Source organism: Trachurus trachurus, assembly GCF_905171665.1.
Source record: "Trachurus trachurus genome assembly, chromosome: 24".
NCBI lineage: Eukaryota > Metazoa > Chordata > Actinopteri > Carangiformes > Carangidae > Trachurus > Trachurus trachurus.
The window spans coordinates 23,515,967-23,543,262 of record NC_139910.1 but is presented as its reverse complement, the minus strand read 5'-3'; the positions used below and the strand labels follow the sequence as shown (position 1 = coordinate 23,543,262).

Genomic DNA, 27,296 nt, shown 5'->3' with positions numbered 1-27,296 from the left:
CAGAAAAGGAGGAAAGTCTGCATCAGGCCCAGATGTTATGTTGCTTGCAGTTGTACGGTCCAAAAAGTCTCACGTTGGAGTCGTCTTTTTATACGGTCACCTCCTGCGATGTCCTTTTCCACAACTTCAAGAACAGTCCCTATCTCAGAGTATTTGTCTTGTTCAGCAGACAATCCATTATATCTGACTTCACTTCCAGCACCTCTGGAAAGAAAAATGACCTCTGAGGTTTAACCCAGTTAAATGTAATTAGACTGAAACTAAATGATATCTTATTCAATGACTCTCATTCGACCTATTGTACCTAATGAAAACAGTGTTGTTCGTGTGGATGCTTGCAAACATTTGTAAGAGGTAAACATGATATAGTCATGTCAAACCAAGGTCACATGGTGCACCGTCACAGATCATTGATTATTACATTGATTTTTCTGTTAACCGCCCTGGCAAAGTTCACACATCAAATCAAACAGTATCTGCTCACAGTCAGACGTATGTAACAGATCTATAAAAACACAGTTGAATTTGACCATTTTTCAGCATAGCATTAGCAGCATATAGTATTTAGTGGGTTTATAAACACAACTCATACAATACAGCCTGTAATAAAGGCTTTTGTGATTTATCAAACTACCTTCAATCTCTGGTAAAGGTTGCAATACCATTAGTGCAAAAATCTGTGGTTCCAGTACTGAACCAAAACTATTCTGCAAACTACAAAGTTGCAGCTTATCAAGATGTAATGAGATCTATACTAGATCAAGAAGGTCAAACCTTATTGATTTGCACTTATCACACCAACTGTGCCCTTTATAGATTAAAAAAAAAAGATCTGAGTTGAAAAGGGCAGCAGTAGACAGTCTTTAATGAAGAGGTCAAGGTCTCATCCCTGAGGCCTCATCTGAAACTAGTGTATTTCAGTTCTCTGTGGGTAAGTTATTTAATATACAGTGTCACATCTTGTACCTGGTTTTTGAATGTATTAGACAGATTGAAGCTTACAACACACATACTGTAGTACTTGATATTTATAATTAAGGTGAAAGGCAGAGCGGTGTGGGATATAATACCTTTAATATTGTCCATTCGCACAAACAGCATACAGATCATATCCAATGTCCATTGTCGTTCCATCTGGAAGAAGCTGGATACGCAGGGCGACTGGCCCTTCTGTAAAAACTTTGGTCTGGCTCACTAGTGAATGTAACACAACACTAACCTGTACACAATGACATGCTTAGCAACTGGCCAGTCGGAAGGCGCACTGCAGTAGTAACCCTTCACCGAGTAGTTCACAACACAACACAGCACGGAATGGATGACTAATGATGCACATTATCCCCAAGATTACTGCCCTGGGAATGAAGGAGGAAGGGCTTCCATGTCGGTTCTTTTCACTCCAAAATACAGATTACGTTAGGCAACCTAGAAACCGCAGCTTACACACTCAACCATTCAAAGTGTTCTTACATCAATAAATCCTACGGTCGTAATAAATTAACCCAAAAGTAATAAAATCATGAATGTGAATGGAAAAGAAAAACCAGGTTGTGATTAGGTACAAATATTTAACAGTCTACACTTGGTGCATATCACTGCCCTTCATCAAGAAGAGTCTCTCCCCGCGGGTGAAGAAAAGGAAACCAAGATCTTTTCTTATGGTAATGAGTTCTAAGAACAATCATATTGAATAAACCCTTCTCTATTTCAACACTATACAAATCAAGATAATAATACATTATTTAAATCCATACACACTGTGATTATCTTATGTACAACAAACTGAAACATTTAAAATCAATTAAGTATATAATAAACTAGACTTAAAAAAAACAAAAACAAGCTGCATCGGACTAGGAAACAATACTTGTACAAAACATGCAGTGGTTGTCATCAATACTAACGTTAGTTTCAATACAATATACCGCTCTGAAATCCCCCCCCCAGGACAGATTTCAGCAGAAAAAGGTATGCAGCAATCCTCTAGGAAGAGGTGAGGGCGAGAGGATTTACATTCTGACTAGATTCAGATATGCCTGTAAGGAAAGCAAAGGTAGTACTCTGACAGTATAGCAGTGAGCGGTGGGATATTCAAAATCATCAGCAGACACTCCCCTCCAGATACTATACACAATGAGGCCGAGTGTCTGGCTGCCTGTATTTGTGTGCCTGTGTGTGTGAAAGCATGCGTGATGGATTTGTCCCTCCATGCTGCATTTATCATCAGCCCCGCGGTTCTTTCATTTCAGATCCCCTTCATCACCCTGGATGGTTTTCTTGATGCGCAGCAGGAGGGTTGTGTGCCACTGGTCCAGACGTGAGATGGAGTCGAAGTCCTTTACCTGCAGGCGGAAAACGGGACACAAAGGTAAGCTTTCTTTCCCCCCCAGGGTTACAGTAACAACCCTTTACACACTGTGTTTAATTTACTGCTACTTAATATGCAGTCGTGGTGTGCTTCTCTACATTTCAGATGGGGACTCTTCCCTCTCTGACACTGAGTTGACTTTGAAAAATACTTTTGGAGCTCAACTCCAGCACAGTGATGCACCACACCACACCAGTCAGTACCAGTTTCAGATAAACACACAGTCCTGGGAGGATTGATTGATTCCTGAGCGCCAGCCTTCAACTTTCCTCAACACACAAGGGATCCGGGGAAACTACAATAGTTGAAGCAGCGGGAGCTCTGCTCTCACCAAAGGCCTTATTTTAAAACTCCACAACTTTCACAGTGTGTGTCAGACTTACTGCTTCTGTGAAAGCCTCGCTGTTCTGTTCCTCATGTGCCTCCAGAAGTTTCTGTTAAAAAAAAAAAAGTAGGTTACGCATGGAAATGGAGCAGATTAAGAGGAAAAAGTAAGCCGGCAGATCCCTCTGTGATCTTAGCATTGAGTTACCTTTAACAACTTGCACTCTCTGGAGTCCGAAAAAGCCGGGAACATCTCCTCGTATTTCTCAACAGCAATCTGTGGAGAGATGGGTGTGTTAAAAAATTCTACCACAACTCGGCGTCCCAGCTCCTGAACCACAGAGGTATGAATTTACCTTAGCGTTGAGCTCATCCACAATGAAATGACACAGGGAGGCTTTGAAGAAATACTCTTTGGCGCTGTATTTCAGCAGTGGGTTGTCCATCGTGTTGGCTCCCACCTAGAAATAATACAAAATGTATAAAGAAATGTCAGCATTACTGAGTCAGTGAAGATGGAGGAAAGCGTTAGTGTTTTGAGTTAGGGCTCACCTGCTCGTAGATCTCAATGGCCTTCTGGTACTGCTCCAGCTGAGCACAGTACGCTCCCACCTTCAGCAGACACTTGTTGGCAGAACTACAGAAAAGTTTCAACAAGGGCAAAGGTTACTCAACACATTTAATATGAAAGCTGTATATAGACAGTACATGGAATCAATTGATCAGTTATTTCATGTGCAGCTAAAGAGTGTATAATATTAGATAGAGCTTATGTCTGGGCATTATTACAGATCAACCTTCCTACCTGAAGCATATTTATGGCTGAAATAATCAAATGCGCGTCTACATTATGGTCGTTTTATGATATTTAAAGGAAGAAACACGACAATACAAACACCATTATACTGCTCAAATTTCCACAGGTCACTGAAATCCACAGAAAAATCGTGTAAATATTTCCTACTACTTTAGATAAGTGTTATGTGTAATAAATACTCATTTCTAAACAGGAAAACCACAGATGCAATCACTAATGATAATGAGTGCACTTCATGTAGGCATCTTTCATTTCTCTCACATCAACGCGGCAGCAGCAGATATCTGACAGATGATATGCAGGATATTACAGTGAAACCAGTACCTGTTTGATTCTTCTCCCTTGTAGTAGTCTGCTGCTTGTTCATAATGTGCAATAGCCTTGATAAAGGCAAAAAGAAAAAACAGGAAACAAAGTCAGCAAAAGTGTTCTTCAAAGCTAATATTACTTCATCATAAGAGTGATTACTAGTGCTTTTGTCTGATGTTACCTTTTCAATATCCACCATTTCAGACTCGTAAATCTCTGCGATACTGATGTGGTGTTTGGCTGCAATGGTGAATCTTCCCTGGAGGGAGGAGGAGGAGGAGGAGGAGGAGGAGGAGGAGGAGGAGGAGGAATCATTACTAACTGGATCTGTCTCTAGTCAATGAATGTGCTTTGTTACATTCTGAGTGCAGAGAGGCAAAGTCAAGTGGCAGTCTGTAGCTTCATGTCTACAAGGTTTGGGCTTTTAAAGCTAATCTTCACTAAGACAAAAAAAACACAACATAAATCAATGTTGTGATGTATGTGTTGAATAAACAAATGTGTGTGCTATTCATATGTTGCCATCGGGTCAAAAATGAAAAGCAGCAGTCGAAGAAAAGGCAGAGAAAGCCTCTAGGTGATGTGTTATCCAGAGGCCGGATTTATTGCTGTGGATGAGAACACACACAGAGACTTTCTATATGCATCTTACCATGTCTGTGTAAATATCGATGGCAGCATTTAAACACTTGATTGCCTCTTTTAGCAGCATTAAAGGAAGAGGAGAGAGGAGTTAGACATCAGTTAGAAAAGGGTTAGTTTTGTTGATATCTGACAGAACCTTGAACAGCAAGGGGGTGAGAGGGAATTTAGTGATATGTTAAAACACACAAACATCTCAGCCAGCTACCCTCCCCCAAAACCAATGCATTTGTCTTTGCTTAGGAGAATATTAAATGAGGTCAGAGAGAGAACAAAGAGCCTCATAAATCAACAAACCCTTCATGCCAAGCAATTCAAGAGAAAAAACTTCCCCGTGATCAATTGCTAGAAATATGAACAGCAATGTAACTAAGGCAGATTGTAAAAAATGAAGTCCACCTCACAGTTAAAGGATAATTTTCGTTTTTTACAACCTGGACCTTATTTCTAGCATAAAATATGATCATTCTACTCACCCAGACAACTTTGCTGTCATTTGGAGTTGTTTTGAAGAAATTAGCCCCAGTGGAGCGGCGCGTATATCCGTATAATGCGAGAACACGGGGCACGCAATGCAGCCTCTAAATAACACATTATCCGCCGCAAAACTCGCTCATTTCGCCAATATTTTGTTATGATACACTAGTGCTATTCCCCTCCGAGCCCGTGGTGGCATGTTATCAACATGCTGCACCTGTAGGTTGACTTCTAACCTCTTATCTGGATGATGTCATCTCCGACCGCTGCCCGGCGCGGCTAACTTGCTACGGCTAATGCTACGGTTCGTTTCTGCGTGTTTCTGACTTGTCAGAACAAAATGAGCAGCTGGATGAAGTTAAGCTTCCACAGGCTTCCTCTCCTCAGCCTGAACTCACTAAAGCTCCGGCTAGTTGCGCTAAAAATGCACCTGAATGCCGAAGCAGAATGATTATTATCAGAATGAGCCGGGCAGCGGTCGGAGATGACATCATCCAGATCAGAGGTTAGTAGGTCAACCTAGAGACCCCGGATTTTGATAACATGCCACCACGGGCTCGGAGGGGAATAACACTAGTGTATCATAACAAAATATTGGCGAAATGAACGAGTTTTGCTGCGGATAATGTGTTATTTAGAGGCTGCATTGCGTGCCCCGTGCTCTCGCATTATACGGACGTACGCGCCGCTCCACTGGGGCTAATTTCTTCAAAACAACTCCAAATGACACCAAAGTTGTCTGGGTGAGTAGAATGATCATATTTTATGCTAGAAATAAGGTCCAGGTTGTAAAAAACGAAAATTATCCTTTAACTTCATCCAGCTGCTCATTTTGTTCTGACAAGTCAGAAACACGCAGAAACGAACCGTAGCATTAGCCGTAGCAAGTTAGCCGCGCCGGGCAGCGGTCGGAGATGACATCATCCAGATAAGAGGTTAGAAGTCAACCTACAGGTGCAGCATGTTGATAACATGCCACCACGGGCTCGGAGGGGAATAGCACTAGTGTATCATAACAAAATATTGGCGAAATGAGCGAGTTTTGCGGCGGATAATGTGTTATTTAGAGGCTGCATTGCGTGCCCCGTGTTCTCGCATTATACGGATATACGCGCCGCTCCACTGGGGCTAATTTCTTCAAAACAACTCCAAATGACAGCAAAGTTGTCTGGGTGAGTAGAATGATCATATTTTATGCTAGAAATAAGGTCCAGGTTGTAAAAAACGAAAATTATCCTTTAAGCTTCCACAGGCTTCCTCTCCTCAGCCTGAACTCACTAAAGCTCCGGCTAGTTGCGCTAAAAATGCACCTGAATGCCGAAGCAGAATGATTATTATCAGAATGAGCCGGGCAGCGGTCGGAGATGACATCATCCAGATCAGAGGTTAGTAGGTCAACCTAGAGACCCCGGATTTTGATAACATGCCACCACGGGCTCGGAGGGGAATAACACTAGTGTATCATAACAAAATATTGGCGAAATGAACGAGTTTTGCTGCGGATAATGTGTTATTTAGAGGCTGCATTGCGTGCCCCGTGCTCTCGCATTATACGGACGTACGCGCCGCTCCACTGGGGCTAATTTCTTCAAAACAACTCCAAATGACACCAAAGTTGTCTGGGTGAGTAGAATGATCATATTTTATGCTAGAAATAAGGTCCAGGTTGTAAAAAACGAAAATTATCCTTTAAGTAAAGTCTGATTTCCTGTCATCAATCTGAGGCTTCAGCGCCGTGATGCAATGTGTTTTAGTCATTACAAAAAAATATACAATCCACAATGACTCATCACAGGAGATTTGATTAATTTCCTTATGAGAGGAGAGAATTAAGCCTCATCTCTCCAATGCTGGGTGTCAAAATCCTGTAGTAAGTCAATTCTACTGCAGGATACCATTCAGTCAGAATTAGATTGGAACCAGTCAGTCATCTCTTACCATTAGGGTCAGACTTCTTGTAAGCGTTCCCTGCATCGATGAAGCTTGTGGCACAGTCATGTTTGTTCTGCAGCTGCATATGGATACGTGCAGCCTTGCAAAATGCACTTCCAGCAGCTGAGGACAGAGGAAAAAGAGAACAGAAATTTCATGCATCCGTCATTTATGCACATAATTCCAAGTTGTTTTTTCTTACTTGTGGCACACTCACAATTGCTGCACCCTACAGTTAAAGAGCCAAACAACAGCACATAGTTCTACAGCCTCTCGATTGTGTTGAAACTGATAAGCTGAATATCTTAAGAATGAAACACTCGGTCTTACCACTCCAGTTTTTGGCCATCTTGAACATGTTGGCCGCTCTGCAGTACATCTCACAGGCCTCTTCCACTTTGTGAGGTCCTCTACAAACCAAAAGAAAAAAAAAACAGTTATAAACAAACTGAATGTAGTACAAAGTTCATTCATACTGAGGTTAATAATAATAATTTAAAAAATGAGTCTGGCCTACATGTCGTTTAATAAATCATCCCTAAATGACATCATAGGTTGATGAACGGTACAGCGTGCCAGGCTGTTACATTTCTGAGGGAGTTGCAATGCTAAGATTGGTGAACTGGCTTTAATAAATCCCCCCCACACAAGCACTATAGATCTCCATCCCTCCATGACAAGGAAGTGGGCCCCTGGGGAGATCCCTGTAGTTGTAATAATACTCTGACCATTCAATCATGGCAGGATTACATCACTGCTTGGTCAGCCACAGATTTAACCATATAAAGCTGCCAAGAGTTATCACACACACAAACTGCAGAGTAGTAACATCTGGGGGTCATCTCGGACAGAGCCACACACAACTACAACTGCTGACTTTTTATATCCCAGGCACATGCAAACAAAGCTTTATTTGTTTTGTCCACATTACATATGATAAAATATACCACTATGAGAGCATGCATGTCCTGGATATGCATATTATAATGTAAAGGAACCCCCAAGGTCAGTGTTAGATATGGAGCTTTGAGCAGAAATCTGTGTCTACAATCTTTCCAATGATACACAATGTTATAATTCATATGAAGAATAAATGTTTCAAGTGACTGTTACTTGTCATAATGATATAGAATCTATAAAAATGTCACAAAATGACATCTCACTCTGAGCCAACCAGGTTGAAAGGTTTTCTATTGTGGAGGTTTACCCTGTTCTTTATCCCATCATCAGAAACCTTGAGTCTGTGTGTGTTTTGTGGATTAACCTCCGGTGTTAATGAGTGCACTGGTGAAAGTAATCATTTGTAATGAATCATGCTGTCAACAGTGTTGTGTGGTAAGGGCGCATGCACGGTGGCTTATGACGTTTCGACAGAAAACAACGTGAGGATGACATTTAATATCTTAAATAAATAATTTCCTACAATATATTAAAGCCAAAATGACATAGAATCGTGAAGGCATCAGCTGTTCAGCAAATGCCTCATATGTAAGGCGTGATCTGACATAATGCGGACACAGGCTGCAAAACAAAAAAAAAAATCTAAGTAGATACTTCAACCTTGTAAATTAGCACAACACAACCGACTGCGTAGACTCCAGGCCGAGGCTGGGTCCAGGGCACCGTCGTGATCTGCTGATCTGTTTACAGTGGTAACAGCTAACTTAGCTAACTGACTTGCAGGAATCATTACAATGAATGTCACGTGTTGCCTCCCACTGGTTTGATATTAACATGTTAGCCTACATATATGTTGTGTGTTTACATATGCAGACCTGTGTGTGTCTGTATGGAAACAGGCTGCGTGCCAACTTTGCTGCTGTAAGTTAACGCTTGCTAGCTGTCTGTTCTTTGGTGCAGTGCTGTCTTACCCTCCGAACATGCCTCCCAAAAAAGAGCCAGAAGATTTGACTTTTTTGTCAGCGTCGGCCATTAGCTGAATAGCCTCCTTCTCTTTCCCGGAGTTGTCCATTTCTTTGCGGGTATTTGGAATAAAATGTAAAGAGAGACAGAAAATACCCGCAAAGGATTCCGCTGTGTACAGTGAGGATTACAGTCGACGGGTTTATTTAGCGTAGGCGTGCACTAGCTAGTAGCTTAGGCGAGTCCCGTGGCATCATGGGAGTTGGAGTGCGCTACGCGATAAGCACAGTTTACTTCAAGGCGAAAAAAACTACAACTTCCAGTAAAAACGTGATTCTATTTTTACAGCTGGTGTTACGTAATATGTGATGACAAGTCGCGAGAAATACATAAGACCCGTTTATGTTTTAGACACAGTATCGAAATGAATGTTATTGTCTCTTCACTGTGAAGATAAAATAGATAATTTTATAGTCTTGAAACCGCTTGAAACACAACTGCAACACAATTTGTGTGTGTTGCTTCTTTGTGCATCAGGGGGCGCCAAAACATTAGAACTGACTGGGCATCTGTCTGCTCTCACTGTCACATTTATTAGTAGCTATGACTTTGTGAAATAACCAAGCTACACTACACACTAGTACACTACACTAAAAATATTACTGTTATACAAATTTAAAACATAGTTCAAATCAATCAAATAAATGAGTGAGTTTTTGAATTCACAAGAAACAGCTGGTGATGGGATGTGCATGAAACTAAAAGGGTTGCTCTGAGAGCACATTGCAATAATCACTAAGACTGAAAGGTACCACCGGAGCTTATGTTCATGGGTCGATCATATACAAATGAAGCTGCATGGTTGCTTGATGAAACCAAGACTGAATTATTTGGGAGGATGTAGCTCTTTTTTGCTGGAAAAAGTCACTGTTCCCATACAAGCATCATGCCAAAGGTGAAGTAAGGTGATGGAGACAGGGCCGTTGCTAGGAATTCTGGGGCCCCTGAAAGAATACTAAAATGGGCCCCTGACTTTTCCACTTTTTTTCTTAGACTACGTAGGCTATGTGTTATCATTTTTCATTTAGCCTACTTTGTTTTAAGGCTAATGCAGCATTACTTTAAGTATTAGTCAGGGTCTTATGCAGAATAATTCAGTCATACAAATATTAGACTTTTTGTGGGCCCTACTGGGCGCTGGGCCCCTAGAATTATCATCACCTTTCTCCCCTATACAACGGCCCTGGATGGAGACATTCATGATCTGGGACTTTGTTGCCTTTGGGTCTGGGCAGTTCAACATCATCAAGGGGGAAATTAATTCCCAAGTATATCAGGTTGTCTTACATGCTAATTTCAGAGTGGCTGTCTACCTGGGGTGTGACCTGCATGTGAATGTGCACACTTGGCACTGACACATCTAATAACCAGAAAGCAAAACAGCAGTTGGTGAAACATGTTTTCTGTGAGAGTTAGTGAAATATCTTTCTTTCTATCATGTAACTTGAACCAGACATTATCTCAAAATGTGCTTTGAAATCCTATGTGTTCTTGTTATTTAAATTCCGGTGAGTTGTAAAGGACGTCTTGTCTTTAATTATGTCAGTGTTCCCAAACAATAATGCAGGCAGTTGCATCAGAATACTGATCAGTGGTGAGTCTGGTTTAAAGTTCACTCTGATAAGCACTGCCCCAGACAATCATCCTGAGATAAGACCAGAGCTTTGTATCATTACTAATGTCAATCACAACTGAATGTGCCTGTGTTATCTGATCAATAATTAACTACTGCTCAGTGCCAGTAGCTTTATATGGGTGTAGACTGTGTGGAGTAAAACTAAGTCACCTTGACATGCACGTTTACAGTTACAGCCAAAAACGTGTTTTGTGAGGTCACAGACCTTTGACCTTTGACCCACCCCACCACACACACACACATTCTTATCAGTTCAGTGGACAATAGCTTCCTCAAGGTGTTACCAAGTGATGTGAAAAAGAAAAAGTCAACAAGAAAATGAACAAATATAGATATTGATTTTATTTACACAATCATTTACACTCTTCTGCTTTGAGACGGCAGTTAATATCACACACTAGATTCTTTTATTCTCTGTGGTACTTCATTCATACACATATAAAGACCATGCATGACTCCATCATGAGTTTGAAGAGACGTGTGCCATAAGACTGATATACAATAGTATACAATAATTGGATGTGTTTTGCTCTGTTCAAAATGCAGCGTCACTATTTGCACCATAACTACATACATTTTATACTCTAAGGATAAAATATTTCAAGTGTAATTTGTCCAAAAAATAATAATACGCCATGCATTAAGAAGCAGAGTGAGAAGTTGTGTGAGGTGAAACAGGATTTATAGGAAGTAGAGTTGTATTTGTTCATTCTGTACTGTACAGACATCCACACTCAAGTCTTCTCTAATAAGTGATGAGCGAGGTATTGTGAAGTGATTGTGAGACAAAAGGCAAGAAGCAAGACATCATTTTTCCCCCTTAAGGCTGTGGCACCTGTACGCTGTCACAAATAAAACATTCTTCTGCTTTTCATCAACTCAATACAATACATCCAGTATACATGCAGTATGTTAGTTACAGCAGATAGCTAGAAATCCCTACAAGTCACAAAGCAGTCCCGAGCTAGAACTTTCAAGAGGAACTTGATCAGCGATGCAAAGCTTCTTCTAAGTCAAGTGCTGGCGTCAATCCACCCAGAGGTGAAGCATTCATTAATGGCAACAAACACTGTCATCCAAATGCACATCTTACATCTTCTTGTGCTGAGTAAAAAGTGTAGTATGCAAATCTGACCCAGCAGTGGATGTGCCAGATACACTCCAAGCTTACTTTCCATGCCTGAAATAGTAATTAGTTGCTGCTATTTGAAGCAATGAAAATAACACATCAGGTAATGGCTACATGCACAGTGGAAAGAGAAACAGCATAATCCCACATCATCTTAAACATTTGACATACAATTTGCTGATCTGTTACTGATCTGATACTTTTACGCCTGTAAGGTATATGCATAAACATTTAGCACTTTGAATATGAAGAAATTAAACATTGGCTAAATAAATATCTACTGTAAAATGATTAAGACCTCTGTGCATACTGTGGTGATCCCAAAATGTGTATGACTACCATAGTGGTTTGGCAAACCATCCACCCATTTTATTCAAAGAGAGAACAAACATTATGTGAGGATCCATGGCAGTGGACAAAATCTGTCACTGAGAGGAGAGTTTCAGAGGTTGAACTCTTGTGACCAAAGAATGTAAAATATGTACACAAACCCGATCTCTTATCTGTGAGCACGTAGACCAATGGTCCTGTTGGGCGTTGTGTGAGCAGTGAAAGGTAGTTGAGGTGTATTTATGAGGAGCTGAGGCCGGAGTCGGACTCGGCGCTGCCAGCGCGGCCCTTGGAGGCCACGCAGGGAGCCATGGAGCAGGGGATGGAGTAGCAGGAGCAGGTGGAGCTCTTCATGGTTTCCTCTGTAATCACCTCCTGCAGGGTGTGTTGCTCTTCTACTTGGAAGATATTTGGCTGCTCTCCCTGGTCCTCGCAGATACTATTGGAAAAGGAAATTACATCTTCAGTTAGAGGAGTGATCAGGTAGTGGTCACTGGTGCCTCACGTGTTACGCTTAATACTGTCCGTCATTCAAAAAACCAAGGTGGTAGCACAGTCCTGATCCAAAAACATTTAGCACGCAGACGAGCAGTAGGGCTTGGTGAGAGTGTTGAAAAAATGTATCACATTGCTAAGAGTATTTCCCACTATCTCCTGCGATAACTGCATATTGTGATACAGGAAATGATAAATCATTTATGGGATAATCAAGTTTTACTGTGTCAATCATAAAGCATTAAGCAACATAATTTAGTACAGCAATAACACGACAAAATGGGATCACCACACAATCAACTTAAAACTGCTATTCATTCTGAATTATAACCAAGCCGTACTGAGTAGTCCTGTGGAACAAAATTTATTGTTAGTACTTACTTTATAACTGTAATAGAAATTGCTATATGTAGAAAATTTTGATTTATGAAGTCAATTTCAATTCTTTGAATTTTATCCGACGTAAGTGAAACAAGAACAGTAGTAGTGGCAAGATGCAAAAATACAAAGACTCTAGTTTTGCTTCAAACTAAAAAAAAAGGGTGATGTGACCACACAGAGGCGTCTGCTGCATTCATTGGGGGGGGGGGGGGGGGGGTGATTGCACTGGTTTCCATTTTTGTGAGCAAGTGCTTTTTCTGATGCACATTTGTACATTCAGGCCATCTCACCTTTAACTGCCTGGTATGTGTGACATTTTGTGAAGCCTTGCCTAAGGTCATCATGACTCGTGAAATATTCTAATTACTGGTTTACTTTGGACGCTTTGATTTGAGTGGCTCCACCTGTAAACCGCCAGGTAAACCCAAATTGTGTGTGTCTGCGTGTGTGGAGAGAGAGGTCAGGCAGTGCTGAGCTAAAATAAATTCTCATAGGTAAATTATCATACAGTGCATCAAGTGGAGGACAAGCAAGCATTACTCATGAGCTGTATGACACTGGATAAGTGGAGCTTCAGTCACCAGGCGAGCCACTTCTCTGAGGCTGTGCCAACTAAGTCATGTGACCACTTCTACTGAAAACAGAGGTTAAACTATTATTGTACATTGAATTGGATAACTACTCGTCTTGAGGGACAACAAGAAAAACTAGAATCTCTAGTCTTGTAGCTGCCTGCCTCCTCCAAATAGGTAAAGTGTCATTTAAATCCGCCTCTGTCCAGACTGTGGTGAGGACTTAAGCAACTTGAAATGTATTGTCTCTACCCTTTAAATTGTGATATTGGTACCGTCCTGGTTCGAATCCCCCGGTGTGCCCTTTGCTGCGTGTCATTCCCCCTCTCTCTGCCTCCCCATTTCTTGTCCATCTCTACTGTCCTGTCTCTGATACATACATTATGTAAATATATATAAAGAAGTTCCTTGTTCCGTGTTGCCATGCATTCTGATGTAGCAATCACAGTAAACATTGCTCAGATGTGGATGTTGCTGCAAAGAAAATACACTTTGTAAGATATAAGATGCGTCACACTCATCTACAACATCCATCATGTATGGTACCTAGAATTAACGTCACCAATTCAGTTTTCAACCTATGTGACATACAGTTTACAATCTCATTCATTGGAAGCCTGGCAATCCAAAGTGGCAAAGAGAAGATTTTTGTCAAGCAACACATTGTGTTTGTGTTCATCAAATACCTGCTTAAGGCCAAATGAAGACAAAGCAGTCAGTGCAACTATACTACTATATATACAGACACACACACAGAGCATCCAGTGCGATCACCCCTTTTTGTAAAGAAACCAAACAGCAGACTAAGCAGATCATCCACAACTGAACAGGTGCAAATAATAGAAACTATAACTGTGAGACAGAAGCTGTGATATCTGACAAGGATACCAAGAGGTGACCATCCGTACGTAAACGTGAGGCTTAAATGCAGATCGAGAATCAAGGTTAAAGGAGACAAATGCAAACACAGATGTGTCAGTGAACACCGTCATGCACCAAACAAGCCATTCGCTCTTGCTGCCTCTTTTGATTCAAAAATTAAACAGAATATCCTTCATATGGAACAAAAGATAAGGAGGCGTCAGAAATGATAAACATGGCAGTTGACCCATCAAACTACAGTACTGTTTACTAGAATCCAAGTTAGAAGAAATCTTTCAAAAGCAACCTTTGTCACTGAGTGCTGCACCGTTACGGCATCAGACAAATAGTGCTGTGCAAAAAGTTTTAGGCACATTTTTTGTTTGGATTCTCATCCATCGCACACCATCAGATAGGCAGTCGACTTGTCCCGAATACTGTACATTCAGCTGTACGACAACCAGCCCAAACGCACAACCACAGTCATTACTGTATGAGCTGTCGTGAAAAGGAGAAACAAGAAGTGCTGCGACAGATGTGTGGCCTCCACTGAGCTCTGACCTCAACATCATGGACTCAGTCTGGGTTCACATAAACAAAGACACACTACTGAGGGTTAAAGTTCTCCAAGATGCTTGGAACAAGTACCTTGAGACGACTGGTGCTGTGTTTGTATGACATAAACAATCATTAACTATTCATGGTATTACTTCTGAAGCATCCTCACTTTAATTTTGGTGCCTAAAACTTCGGCGCAGCACTGTAAGAGAAGTCAACCGTCTTGCATCATTGTCAAGGAACACAATTTTGTTCCGGCTGCATTTAGAAAAAGGAAGAGGATATGGGCTTTCAGGCAGTATTTGAGGGGGGAACCAAAACCAGCCAAGGGTGGTAGTGTGAGTACATTTACAAAACACAGACAGGAACCAGAGAAACATTACGGGAGTCAGAAGAACTTGAGTCAAAATATGGCACCAAGCATTCACAAATTCTGTAAAACAAGAGGTAAAGTTATAACGACAGCCTGGAGAGGTGAAAGGTTTTGAATTGAGATGCTGAATAAAGTTACATCTGGAATATTCAGAGAAGAGTGGGTCATAAAACAGAGTTCAAAGCCTATAGTCTGCTTTCTGCAGGGGTAGGTAAAAGTCTGGGTCAGCGTCCAGTCATTAATGTAGAGTAAAGGTCGTGGAAGGGTGAAACACAGAAGTGAAACAGCTGAGCAAACAGTCTCTGCTGACCACGCAGCTTTCAGGAAAAACTGTTCCCACTGACAGATACGCAGTCTTTATGTAACCGCAACGACACTGTCCCAAAGTCGCACTCACATACAAAATAAGTTTCATGAATAATCAAACATTTTTCAGCAGCAGCCGTAGCAGCAGGTGCCAAGTGATTAGCAGGTCTGCCAGTGCCTGGTTATGTAACCAAGTCCTGAAACTTGTGAATAACTGCTGATAACAGAGGACCTTGTCATCATCTAGTGGAATAACAAGGAGGAGGAGCACTGTAATCAGAATTATGAAACTAAATGTCCTTGTCAATAACTCGATTGTGGCTTCAGGCTCAACGCGGGCCAGTAGCACATGATGTACAGAACAGACTGTTAGGTAACAGGTGGCGATTAGCTGGTAGCTGGAAAAACTATTAGGAGAAGGGTTTTCATAACAGAAATATCATGAAAATATTAATGATAGTAGCTGGATGTTTAGCAAAAATAAATGGTTTTGTAAATTGTTCAAGATAACTAATAATTAACAGTGAATATTAACATTGGACATAAAAAACAAAGTTGGTCATGTGTTTTCTAGTCTTAACTACAAGCACTGAGGCAGCCACCGATAAACATTTTACATTTTAACACACCTATCATAGATGAGTCCATCGATTCCCTGCTCTCTCAGCTTCCTTCTGGTCTCGTGGTCGTTGTTGTCTTCTCCCCAGCTGAACACCACCAGGCCTTTGGACTGGGCATCCCCAATGAAGCTAAGGTTCTTCAGCAGCTCCTCCGCGTGACCGCTGATCCCCTGCAGGAGCAGCACAGGGAGCACCGGGAGAAAAATAGACGTCTTGTTTAATCTTGTTCAAGTTCATCCCAGAATAAAAGTCGCCTCCTCTCACTTCACTCTCACTGTTCAGCTCCAAAAGATTTTTTTGACCTTAGTGAAACCACTTGGGAGTGCTGATACAGTGCATTGGGCTATTTCTGCAAGTACTTTGCTGCAGCAGTGCTTATTAAGTGAGGGTGTGACTCATTCAAATACACAGCAAATATCTTTTCAAAGCAGATGTACAGTATTAACTGTGTTTGTTATTGAATGTGCTATAAAACTAGTGCGGAGACTTGTTTCATGTTATGAAATGTTAGTGTGATGTAAGTGTTAGACAACTGCTCACCAGAATGTTCTCACTCTGCGCGAAACTTATGGCGATCTGTGTTGTTTGGCAACGAATGTCCATCAGTTCAGGATACTTTTCTGAAATTCCCTGAGTAAGGAAGAGGATGGGGTACTTGTTCTGCTTCTGACGCACCCTGAGAGAAAGAGAGAGAGAGAGAAATGAAAAGGCATCACAATCATCATCTCTGTGGGAGAGAACCTTAAAACTAAAGCCTGGAGACACATCCTAACTTGGCCTCTCTTCAAGACTGATTTGGCACAAGCAAAAATCTTTTGAACGGTTTCACATCCTGAGAGGAGTGATGGTGTCAAAAACCTAAACTGACTGAAGGCAAACTGCCCAATAATCTGATCAACATTAGCATACTTTGAAATGAGCATTTATTAAAGAATAAAACATATGCAAATAAATAATTTAAATTATGGAATATCATTTCTACAGTGTTGACTGTACTTACATAGTACAGACATCTGGGTCGAAGCAGGAGAAGACGATACGTCTTTTGCCGCCTTTTTGCAGAACACAAGACAGGATGGTGTCAAGAAAGTTATTCATGTTGAAGTAGGTTGATAAGTTGCCGTCCCATGTTCCGTCCTGTCAATGCAAAGCATTAATCAAGTCAGTTTAATATGAAAAGGAAACATTATTTTACAGTCATTCAGTAAGTAAAGTAATTGTTGCAATATGCTGTTGATCACCTTCATCTGGCAGATCCATTTGAGCTCTATGTTAAAACCCACATGCTCAGGAATGGCCTGAAAGATCTGTAAAAGATGTTGTTTATTAATCTCATTTTGAAGTAACTACAGAGGCAAGTAGATGACAAGGAAGAAGAAAAGGGAATAACTGATAATTAATTGGCAAATAATTTAGTCAACAGGACGTAGATAGCTTATAATGGTTATTAACTGTGGTGATCACCAAACAGTAATTTACCTGTGAGAGTGAGGGGAATGGCTGATGCTCATCAATTTCCTCTTCATCATCCAGCAGATCTGAACAACAAACAGAACAGAGGACTACTGGTTAACGTGACACAGAACAGAGGACTACTGGTTAACACACTATCTGCTGGCCTACGACTGCATTCAAAGAAACTTTGTTGTGAAGCAAAGGTGAGGATGCTCAGGTCTCTAGAAAAACAAACACTACCAATGGGTACAAACCTTTATTATCATTTTCTTTCATTGCTGTAACATGGGCCAGCTGCAAAAAACAGAATAAATCAAATAAATCATACATGATCCTAATAATAGCAAGTACGGTAAAATAAATTATTACATTATAAGACATTTTCTGACTTGAAACAATTATGGAAAAGAAGATCTGTTTCTAGTTTAACCTTTTTGAATCTGTATAATACATTCATGTTGATGCTGTGTACATGTGTGTGTCTGTCTTAGGTTTTATAACCATATCTTGATCTAAATTTGTGTTAAGTTAACTCTGATACAATGTATCCAATAGTAACATCAATTTCTGTGTGCAAATGTATTCTGGTGTGTGTGCTCCACACCCTGAACATTCTCTGACTTGCCCAGACGGCTTGTTTAGGAGTCAGTTCCCTGACTTATTGTTCTGAGAAGAATAGCGCGGCAGGTTGCGGTGGGGTGGGGTGGTTCAGTCTTATTCCGGGTGTTTACCTTCAAAAGCTGCAGCTGATCAAATGTCAAGTCTTTGACTGGCACCTCAATGAGCTCCAGAGAGGTCTTGTCATTTTTCTGCCATGTGAATAAAAAAAATGTATATTTATTTTTTTAAGTAGTGAAATATTTGTTTTGTTTTGCTTTTTTATTTCCTTGAAGTGTAATGATCCAAGTGATGACTACTCTACCTTTTTGGTGGATATGCAGCATGTCAGATCATGGTAAACAATTGGAACAGCATCCTTGGAAAGGTGAACATCAAACTCCACATAGGCTGCTCCCTACGCGGACACAATTGACATTTAATTGAGGCAGAAGTAATGTTTATGTGAAACATTTACTCCTCAACTAATCATGTGAGTAACTTACATGCTTGGCAGCACTTTTAAATGAGGCTACTGTGTTCTCCCTGATTCTGTGGTGCCTGTAAAATAAAAATTGGAGGACATTTTAGTTAAAAGAGAGCAGATGCAGCACATGCACCCTACTGGCACACATGGTTGTGCTATTCACCGAGCACTCTATGCTGTCCCATTTTAAGGTGTACAATGACTCACTTGGCTGCGTGTGTGCTGCCTGCTCCTCTGTGACCCACATCCAGGGTGCTTCTCTTCTTCCAGTACTTGGTGAACGAGGAGCTCATGTCACACTGCATCCCCTGGATGGGCCGAATCACCAGGTAATCCACTGGAACAGAGAAAACACATTGAAGGGGAAAATAGTTTCAGTTTCCCCCCTCCTCTTTTGCATACAGTCAAACCAGCGTCGCCCAGTGAGGAGCTCTTCAGTATAAAATATTAACCTCTAACTTTCCCGATGGTCTGCCTGGAATTTCGACCCATTATGGGAAGAGTGACGACTCCGTTGTCTTTGCCAGTCTCCACAAAAGTGGAGGAGAGGAGGCAAGCTGTGCCCACGTATCCTGGATGAGCATCCCCCTGGACCACATGCTCACTCAGATCCTCCTGTAAACAAATATATTACATTTACATATTAGATTTGGATCAATGAAAGCATATAATAAAATTGTAAGATCTGGTTTCTTCTTCCTGTTTTAGAATAAAAACTTTTTTTTTTTTAACAAATAGGTTTACTGGTGTACCTCAAAGAACTCAAAGGTGAGCTCCAGGTTGTCTGGATCCATGGTGTGAATGCTGTACTCGGTCCATTTGGAGGGCTCCAGGGCGTAGCCACACTCGGGCTGCGAGTGACGCGACTTGTAGCCGTTGGCACTGATCATGCTGATCTCCAGAGTAGTGGTCATCTTGAGCCAAGCTGATGGACTCATCGCATTGTCCTCCTCCTCCTCCTCCTCACCATCCTCCTCCTCCTCAATGCCCTCCAACGTCAACTTGATCCTGGACAGGTAGATGGGATAAAAAGTGAACCTCATTAGTCATATATTACATAAGGCCACACACGTTTATAAAAGGAAATGCATCGAAACATCAAATCACATTGTACTTCCAGCTTGTCTTGCCTCATTATTTGTACATCATGAACTATCAGTCGTAGGTAACAAGGAGGTTGAGTTATAGTGGCGCTGATATGTTCCGTCTCATGTTACTTTCGGGTAGAACTTTCTCTGGCTGGGGTTGAAAGCGACCTTGGTGTCACCCCTACCTGAAGCGAGACTTCTTGAATTTCTTCTTGGTGATGGACACCGGAGACGTCTTAGAATAGTGCAGACGCAGGCGAATCTCTGTCTGGCATGTGAGCCACCCGGGATCTAGACAATTCACCCCATCTAAAATGGGGAGGAAAAAAAGAGGACATTGACAGAACGCCTTTGTATTGGATGACAACGTATATGAACAAGAGATCTGTTTGCAGTAACAAAAGCAGGGAGGAGACAGTTGTTTGCTCTGTTATAACCAAAGTATCTCAAAACTTTTGCTGCACAGACAACAGGAAATGACAAAGTGGTCCGACAGGATTTCAGTTATCCTGAGGGATTAAGCTCAGCAGTAAGCCATTTAGTGCTGTACTGCTTCTATCTCACGGAGCTTTTACATAGTGCGCACCCAGTGTTACAGTAGTTACAGTTGTTGTTTTTATAGTTACATGGTGGTAAAACAACTTACTGTGAATTCCAAATTGTCCATCATCAATGTTCTGGTGTGATGCTGCAATAAAGGAACAAGGCATTAGAAAGAGGAGAGGAATCTTATTGTTACAAAAACTGAGGACAGATCAAACCAGGGCATTACAACAAGATGCCAATTTTAAGCTTCCATTGCTTTGCTCTGCATTTGATTTGCCTCAAATTCAACCTCTGAATATGAGCATGCCATTGGGGTTAATTTAGCAGGATGTTGGTGAAACTATGCAGAAATTAAACAAAACAGTTTGGGGGTTGAAAAAAACAAAGAAAAATGAAGTTCAAAATGTATAACAAACTCCAATTCTAGTGGGATAAGTGTTTTAGCAGGATTTCCTAGAGGAAAGGAGCGGGTGGCAGGTCGGGGACAAAACGGACATCAAGCAGGGTGCAGCCATGACTGCAACTATTCTTCCTATCAAGCTCATTTTGAATGAGCTGTCTGTGTTCTGCCAACACAATGGGGTTTTAACTAGAGAGCTCTATTATATCAGGTCATGACATCTACTGTGCTGCACTGTTTCCTCTGTGACTATAGATTATTCCAGCAAGTGCTGTCTCTCATCTTTGCCAAAATGGACGCAGAATGCCACAAAAGCAGGCGGTTCCAGAGGCTACCAGTGAATTACAGACTGCGTTTGAGGAGGACAAACTACAGTCAGGCTATGAGATTTAATTTTAACATACATAATATTTAACATTTTGCCCAAAACAACAAACCCAAGGTCAGTTTCAGCTATCCCTGGAATAAGAATGATGGGGGAGTTGTACATAGTGCTACAGCAGGCAACAGGAGGACTACGGGGGGGTTGGAGTATGACACACTTTACCAAATCCAACCACAATCAGCACCATTTTTTGTTGTTGTTCTATACCTGTGGGGCTCATCGTGCGGGGGTGGTGATGGGTCTCCCACATATTGACTATCACTTGACAAGGACCACCTGCATTCTGCAATTCCAATGTTGGGCACAATGTTAGGGTTTTCAGATCAGATACATTGAACTTCTTTTCAGTCTGCTCCCAAAGCTGTCTTTGGGCCAGAGAGGGAGAAAGGAATTAGAGCTCATATAGTCACCAATTCCCATCTAGGGCAGTCAGCCACCATGGGTTGAAATCTGAAAAGTGAATTTGTTAATGAAGGGGGAAAAAAATGTTTGGAAACATTTCTTAGTACACATTAAGCTGCTTTCTTTATCTGCAATAAAAACCACCATTAACTATAGCAATGATACATTTTTAGCAACTCTGCCTTTTAATTTAGTCATTGTATCGTTGAATACATTATTCCATGGAGGAAAAAGTACCCAACACTGCTCCAGTCTGCAGCTGTGAGTTTTTCCACTGGCGTGGGGGGAGAAACTTCAATTTGTCAAATTTCTAACATGGCTCTGCATGAATAACTCACCACACTGGGTAAATGTGGTCTGCTTTATCAACAATAACATGTTTCAGCTCATGGAAACTTTGAACTTATGCAATTTACAAGGTGAGGTACTTCACAAACAACACAGCATAAACACACAAGAGGAAGTCGAGCTGGAGCAGGCCCAGAATCCCACACAATGCGAGTTCCACCCTTGGAATGAAAAATAATAAACACAACCATACTCAGAAAGAGCTACAGGATAAGAGGAAGCAGTTTTCATGGAAAGGTCTGACTTCTTTGCAGTTTCTTTTCTTGGTTCCCGATATCTTTTTTTTTGTGTGTGTAAATTTGCAAGGTTATCAGCAACTGTGACACGTCTCTGTATACACTAGAGATGCCAGCTGAAAATGTGTCTACAGTTGTGAATTCCATAATACTAACCTCAGGGTTTTTCTAGAGAGCGTAATAAAACACAGATGGAGGGCAAGTACTGTAATACATAAACGTATGATCATAATTTAAACTGAGGCAAATCCCCTGGCAGGCTGGCACACACTTTCAAAGTCAGTGTGATAAAAGAAAACTAAGACAACCTGTTTCTCCACTTCCTGATGATGAGCCGTTAAAGTAATGATATGAACTGACAAAACAAAAACATCAAATCCCCACATCACAACCACAGAACATGCAACAGTACTTTAACATTTACTTTGGCCTTGAATTGAACAGTAATTAATTATAACCAGTACATTTATCAAAGATTATCTTTGCCAAATGAGCAACGGATTTCTTATATAGAAGGCTGTATAACCATATAGATAGGAGACTCTGCTCACCTTTGACTCCAGAAAGAAGCCTTTGAAATAGCGATACTTGGAAACAATCCCTGTAGGTACAGTGATGGTTGTAGTCCAGGTATTTCTGTTGGGAAAATAAAAAGGCACAACCATTTCAAAAAAGTGTAAAAAATGGTAAGAACAGCAGACCAAGAGGAGCAGAAAACTACACTGTATCATATTCCAAACATCATGTTATTAAAAAGTGAGGCATTATACAGTACATAAAGGTTAACCTACCCATCATTACCAGTAGGATGTAGGGTCACAGCTTTTTGATGGCTCCAATTCCCCAGCACCTCACAGCTTCCAACAACAGCTATCACCTCACCTAGAAATTGTCGTACAAACAAACAAAAAATATGATTAAAAAAATAAATTTAATGTTTTTAAGATGTCATGATGAACAATGAGTTGCTGACACGGGTCACAAGCAGTGCTTTATGTTACAGCCTAGTGTCTAGTAAGATACTGCTTTCCACAACACTAACATTCTTGAGAAATTCCAGGAGCACAGCTAAACAGTGTGGAAAATGTTACAATGATTTGAGTTGTTGTTATGAGGAAAGACAGAGTGGCCTCCTGGCAATAAAGATACACTTCACAATCACAACAAGACATCTAACAAGAGTGGTCAATCATATCTACAGCTGTGCCTTCCGTTCAGCAGCCATACCTGGGGATGTTTCACCTCTGATAGACAGAGTCACCTGAGTGGTCTCCATGGTTGACACAGGCACAGAGATTGGCGGCAGAATCAAGCTGGAAGATAAAGGGATTTAAAACACCTTATTTGATCTCATTCTCGCCATTATCTGTAACAATTGTAGGCTATATGTACAGAGGGGTGATCAGGCTCCTTCGCCTGCTGTGCTAACTTCTGTTCACATCTCACCCGGTACTAAATACTAAACAACTGTGTCGGAGAGAGAACCATAACATTAGCAAGCAGAGAACCACAGCCACGGCAACGGCCTCCTTACTTTTGGCAGCGATGTTTCGGCTCCTGACAGCCCCGAGTACGGAGGATTCACAGTGAAATCATTTAGTCTAACTATCCGGCTGAGAGGCATCGGTCAGAACGAAAGGAAACCTGCCGCAACCCGCTAGCCATAGCAGACCGTTATTAGCCTAAACTATAGTTTAAAAACAAAAGCACAAAAATGGCGCCTGGTGTAATGAAGTGAAATTAATACTGTTAAAAACTCCCTATCAAACGGATTTGATCCGAGACGGTCTGCTACCTAGCGAGTACAGACGAGCCTAAACAAAGACGGGACCTGTAAAAGAAAACACAGCCCCGCGCAAGAGCGTCGTCAATCAGAAATAATGGGACTTCCGGTTTGTACTTTCAAAGTTAAACTCTTACGCCCCAATGTTCTTCCAAAAGACGAGGAAAATTGGAAATTTAGTAAGAAGGTAAAATAGAATTTATGTCTCTACATACTCTACTCTCGTGCCAAATTAGTATGGTACTTCTATTTTTAGATTTCTTGCACTTTTATTTTGAAGACACAATTTACATACTCGGCGCCCTGTTGTGCTTTCCGTTCTATGCGATTGACGAAACTGGTTCATTCCGCCCTGCTCCGGATTACGAGCCTGTCAGATATGGTGCGTTGAGGTGCCTCGGGAAACCATGCCATTACGAACTCGGCGCACATGTTCGGTTCAAATGTAATGAACAAAAGGGCAAGTCGCGTCTTCTGAAACATCGTAACATTACGCTTGGAGAGGCTGATTAGCGTCTGGCGAATTTGTTAGCCACGAACAACAAAAATGCTGTATTTTTTCCAACCTGTTACTGCAGTGTATTGTTTTTCTACATTGATTTCCTGAGTAAACATATATTTTAAGTGCGTACGTCACAGGACCGGATTTGTGGTATTTTTGTATATATCCTGGCAGAAATGATCAAACAATTAAAAAAAAAAAACGAACAAGAGAGAACGGCAGGCTTAATTTCTGCTGCATGCAACGACGAAGTTTACGAGGTACCTACAATGCCGCATCATGGAGTTGTTTATGTTTGCCACCAAAAACGCACGGACAAATTTACGGGCGTTAAAGAAAATGACACTGCGTGAACGACAATGTAACAACAAGTGTGAACATACCGTCAGGAGAAACCGATAAACGTGCACATTTTCGTTGATAATATGACTTGTTTTTGAAGATGTGGCACCGCACCGGCGGTGGGAGGAGGGGGGCGCTGACGTCACAGACACGCTGCACCCTTGACTGTTGACCGAGACATAACTTGAGCTGGCAATGGTTGTCAAAACATCCCTGCCTGGCCTGTGTGAAAAAAAAAACACTTTCCTGCGAAAGCTGTCCACTTACAACTGAAATGCGATAACCTAATTCAGCAGTTTGTCGCTGGTCAGTCGAGGACAAATGCTCATTTTCACTGTTTGGCTGACAGGATGGGATCAGGTGGCACGTGGCCTTTTGGCTCGAATATCTTAGGCTCACGTGATCTAAAGAGTTTAAAAGCCTTCAGCTGTTTCACTAGCACCACCCCCTACTCTAAAACCAACACTTTAAATCAGTTCAGTTTTTATCCACAGACACAGCCAAAGAGCAAATTAATAGCAAAAATGTTATCTCTTCTTCTCTGAGGACTTAACTCAAAAGACATGGTTAATTTATGGCCCAGAGACTGATACATGTAATGAATTGTGCACAATGTAGTTTCTACACTCTCCAGCTGTCCAAAACCTAAACAGGGGTCATTTAACAGCTCCACTGTAGATAGATATAGAGCACCTTGATCAAAGACACTGAAGCACTGAGTGTTATAGGTACTATACATGGGTAGCTACAAGACAATCTATTACATTAAAGGAGGCTATCATGTTGACTATTTAAAGAATTTATCAATTTTAGCTTACCTAACAGTGGTAAGAGACTGGTAGCCTATATTAATTACACTGTTATCCCCCTGTAGTTGTACTTTGGAGTTTTTAAAGGTTTTTTTTGTTTGTTTTGCACAGAAAAGTATTCACTATTTTATGATGTGGGATGTTATAGGAACTTTGAAATAAGGCAGGTCCAGCTGGTCTGAGTCTGAATGCATAAAAATAGACTATGTACAACATTGGATATTTTTTTAAATAGCATAATGGTTTTGCTGGGGGGGAAAAGTGTTAGGGTTAGGGTCAGGGTTTTGACAGTAGCTGCTAAACATCATAGAATGACTGAGACTGTCTGACTGAGCTGTGATGGTGGAGAGAGCTAGTCACAGAGGGGAACGTGTGAGGAGCAAATGGAGCAATGTTTCAGTAATCATTTTTTATAACCTGCGTTTCATGGCAGAAAGAAAAAGTTGGACAAAAAAAGCATGATCATGTAAATCAGTGAATATATTCATCACCCCTGACTTACAGGAGCTGGTGCTCCAGTGGGAACATCTGTAACAGCCTCATTAGCTTAACTGTACCAGGTGTTGTAGGATACTTCTGCCATGATACAATATACACACATACAGTAGCCTACATAACGGGCTTCTCAACTGGTAGTCTACAGCCCCCTGGTGGTCCTTGGTGACATTGACTTGGGCATTCACTCAAGCTTTTTCACTCTTTATTGGCACAAACATTAACATTGGTCAGAATTTGACGGTCCAAGGTCACTTGTGTAAAACTGAAACGAATGCGTTACCCTAGACACAATTTTGCATACTAAATAAGATTATGACTTGATGATATTTAATAGGCTAATTGAAATACTCAAATATCAACTTCACTGTGATATTATAATGTTCTGCAAAAACACCTCAACACCACAATGCTGTAACTCAGAGAATGGAGATTGTGGCCATATTACATGCATTATTCTAAACAGAACAACACACAAAGAGTGCAAGGGCCTAATACAGTTTTAGTTTACAGACTTTCCGTCTATTACTGACCGAGGAAAATAAATTCACATTCAAGAAAACTTTGGTTAGTTTGGTTCTTCTTTGGTAAAGGTAAAGTAAAGGTAAAGGTACTTTATTTGTCACATATACAGCTAGTACAGTGAAATTCTTTCTCTGCATTTAACCCATCCCTGAGGAGCAGTGGGCAGCCGCGGTGCAGCGCCCGGGGACCGACTCCAGATTATGAGCCAGTTCCTTGGTCAGGGGCACTGACCAAGGAACTGGGTGGTTGTGTTGAAGAGATTCTGTATTGCTGAGTTAGAGCAGTAATCCAGATAGCAGAAGAAGAAGCAGCAGGAACAGCAGTTGTAGTGATGGTGCCAGTATTACAGTATTACAGTGGAAGCAGTGATGGCAGAAACATGAACACAACAGTAGAAGTAATAGATGCAGTCACAACAAGCAACAGGTGTTGCTGCAGTGCTCTAAGGCTGAAGTAATGAAGTTTAACTTAAATCATTGTTTGTCCTTATTTGATTTGTCCACAGGTCTTGTACTAGTTGAACTAGTTAATGTGGATGAAGTTGATCAAAGTTTAGTACATCAGCAGGATTTACTGACTGGATGACTCAATAAAAGTAGCTATTTAAAATATTTTTAAAAATACATGGAGGGGAGATTTGTCCTCAGCCGGTAGTTTGTTGGGTTGGACAGCAGGTGATGCTGCTGCATCAAGAATGAGCATCTCTCAAGACAAGCTGAGTTCAGACCTGGGACACCAATACTACTAAAATACATCAGCTCAAACATCAAGTTGAGCTGCATGCAGGAAGCTTTGACATTTTTATTAACTCCTCAACTCCTCTAATGCAATTTTCCCTGAAGT

General features: G+C 41.2%; 2 protein-coding genes across 3 annotated transcripts; both read right to left on the bottom strand.

Moving 5' to 3' along the window:
- Nucleotides 1-1,093: 1,093 nt before the first annotated feature.
- On the bottom strand, nucleotides 1,094-8,919 carry napbb (N-ethylmaleimide-sensitive factor attachment protein, beta b). Its single transcript, XM_084001351.1, has 11 exons — nucleotides 8,741-8,919; nucleotides 7,200-7,279; nucleotides 6,876-6,992; nucleotides 4,471-4,517; nucleotides 4,000-4,077; nucleotides 3,834-3,889; nucleotides 3,245-3,329; nucleotides 3,049-3,153; nucleotides 2,901-2,969; nucleotides 2,752-2,802; nucleotides 1,094-2,342 (listed from the first exon to the last, which is right to left on the bottom strand). The coding sequence occupies exons 1-11, from the start codon at nucleotides 8,839-8,841 to the stop codon at nucleotides 2,241-2,243; spliced, it is 891 nt and encodes a 296-aa protein (XP_083857477.1). The 5' UTR covers nucleotides 8,842-8,919; the 3' UTR covers nucleotides 1,094-2,240.
- Nucleotides 8,920-10,749: 1,830 nt separating this feature from the next.
- On the bottom strand, nucleotides 10,750-24,916 carry gpcpd1 (glycerophosphocholine phosphodiesterase 1). Of its 2 annotated transcripts, none has more exons than XM_084001238.1 (20): nucleotides 24,666-24,916; nucleotides 23,225-23,310; nucleotides 22,789-22,879; nucleotides 22,549-22,633; nucleotides 21,219-21,294; nucleotides 20,327-20,368; nucleotides 19,866-19,989; nucleotides 19,345-19,600; nucleotides 19,045-19,207; nucleotides 18,800-18,929; nucleotides 18,612-18,666; nucleotides 18,431-18,523; nucleotides 18,240-18,317; nucleotides 17,763-17,802; nucleotides 17,533-17,591; nucleotides 17,295-17,360; nucleotides 17,054-17,190; nucleotides 16,594-16,729; nucleotides 16,063-16,223; nucleotides 10,750-12,326 (listed from the first exon to the last, which is right to left on the bottom strand). In XM_084001238.1, exons 2-20 carry the CDS (start codon nucleotides 23,271-23,273, stop codon nucleotides 12,128-12,130), a joined length of 2,040 nt encoding a protein of 679 aa, XP_083857364.1. In that variant the 5' UTR covers nucleotides 23,274-23,310; nucleotides 24,666-24,916; the 3' UTR covers nucleotides 10,750-12,127. The 2 variants fall into 2 exon arrangements, with proteins under 2 accessions (XP_083857364.1, XP_083857363.1); XM_084001237.1 differs by lacking the exon at nucleotides 24,666-24,916 and adding an exon at nucleotides 23,532-23,858.
- Nucleotides 24,917-27,296: the final 2,380 nt, after the last annotated feature.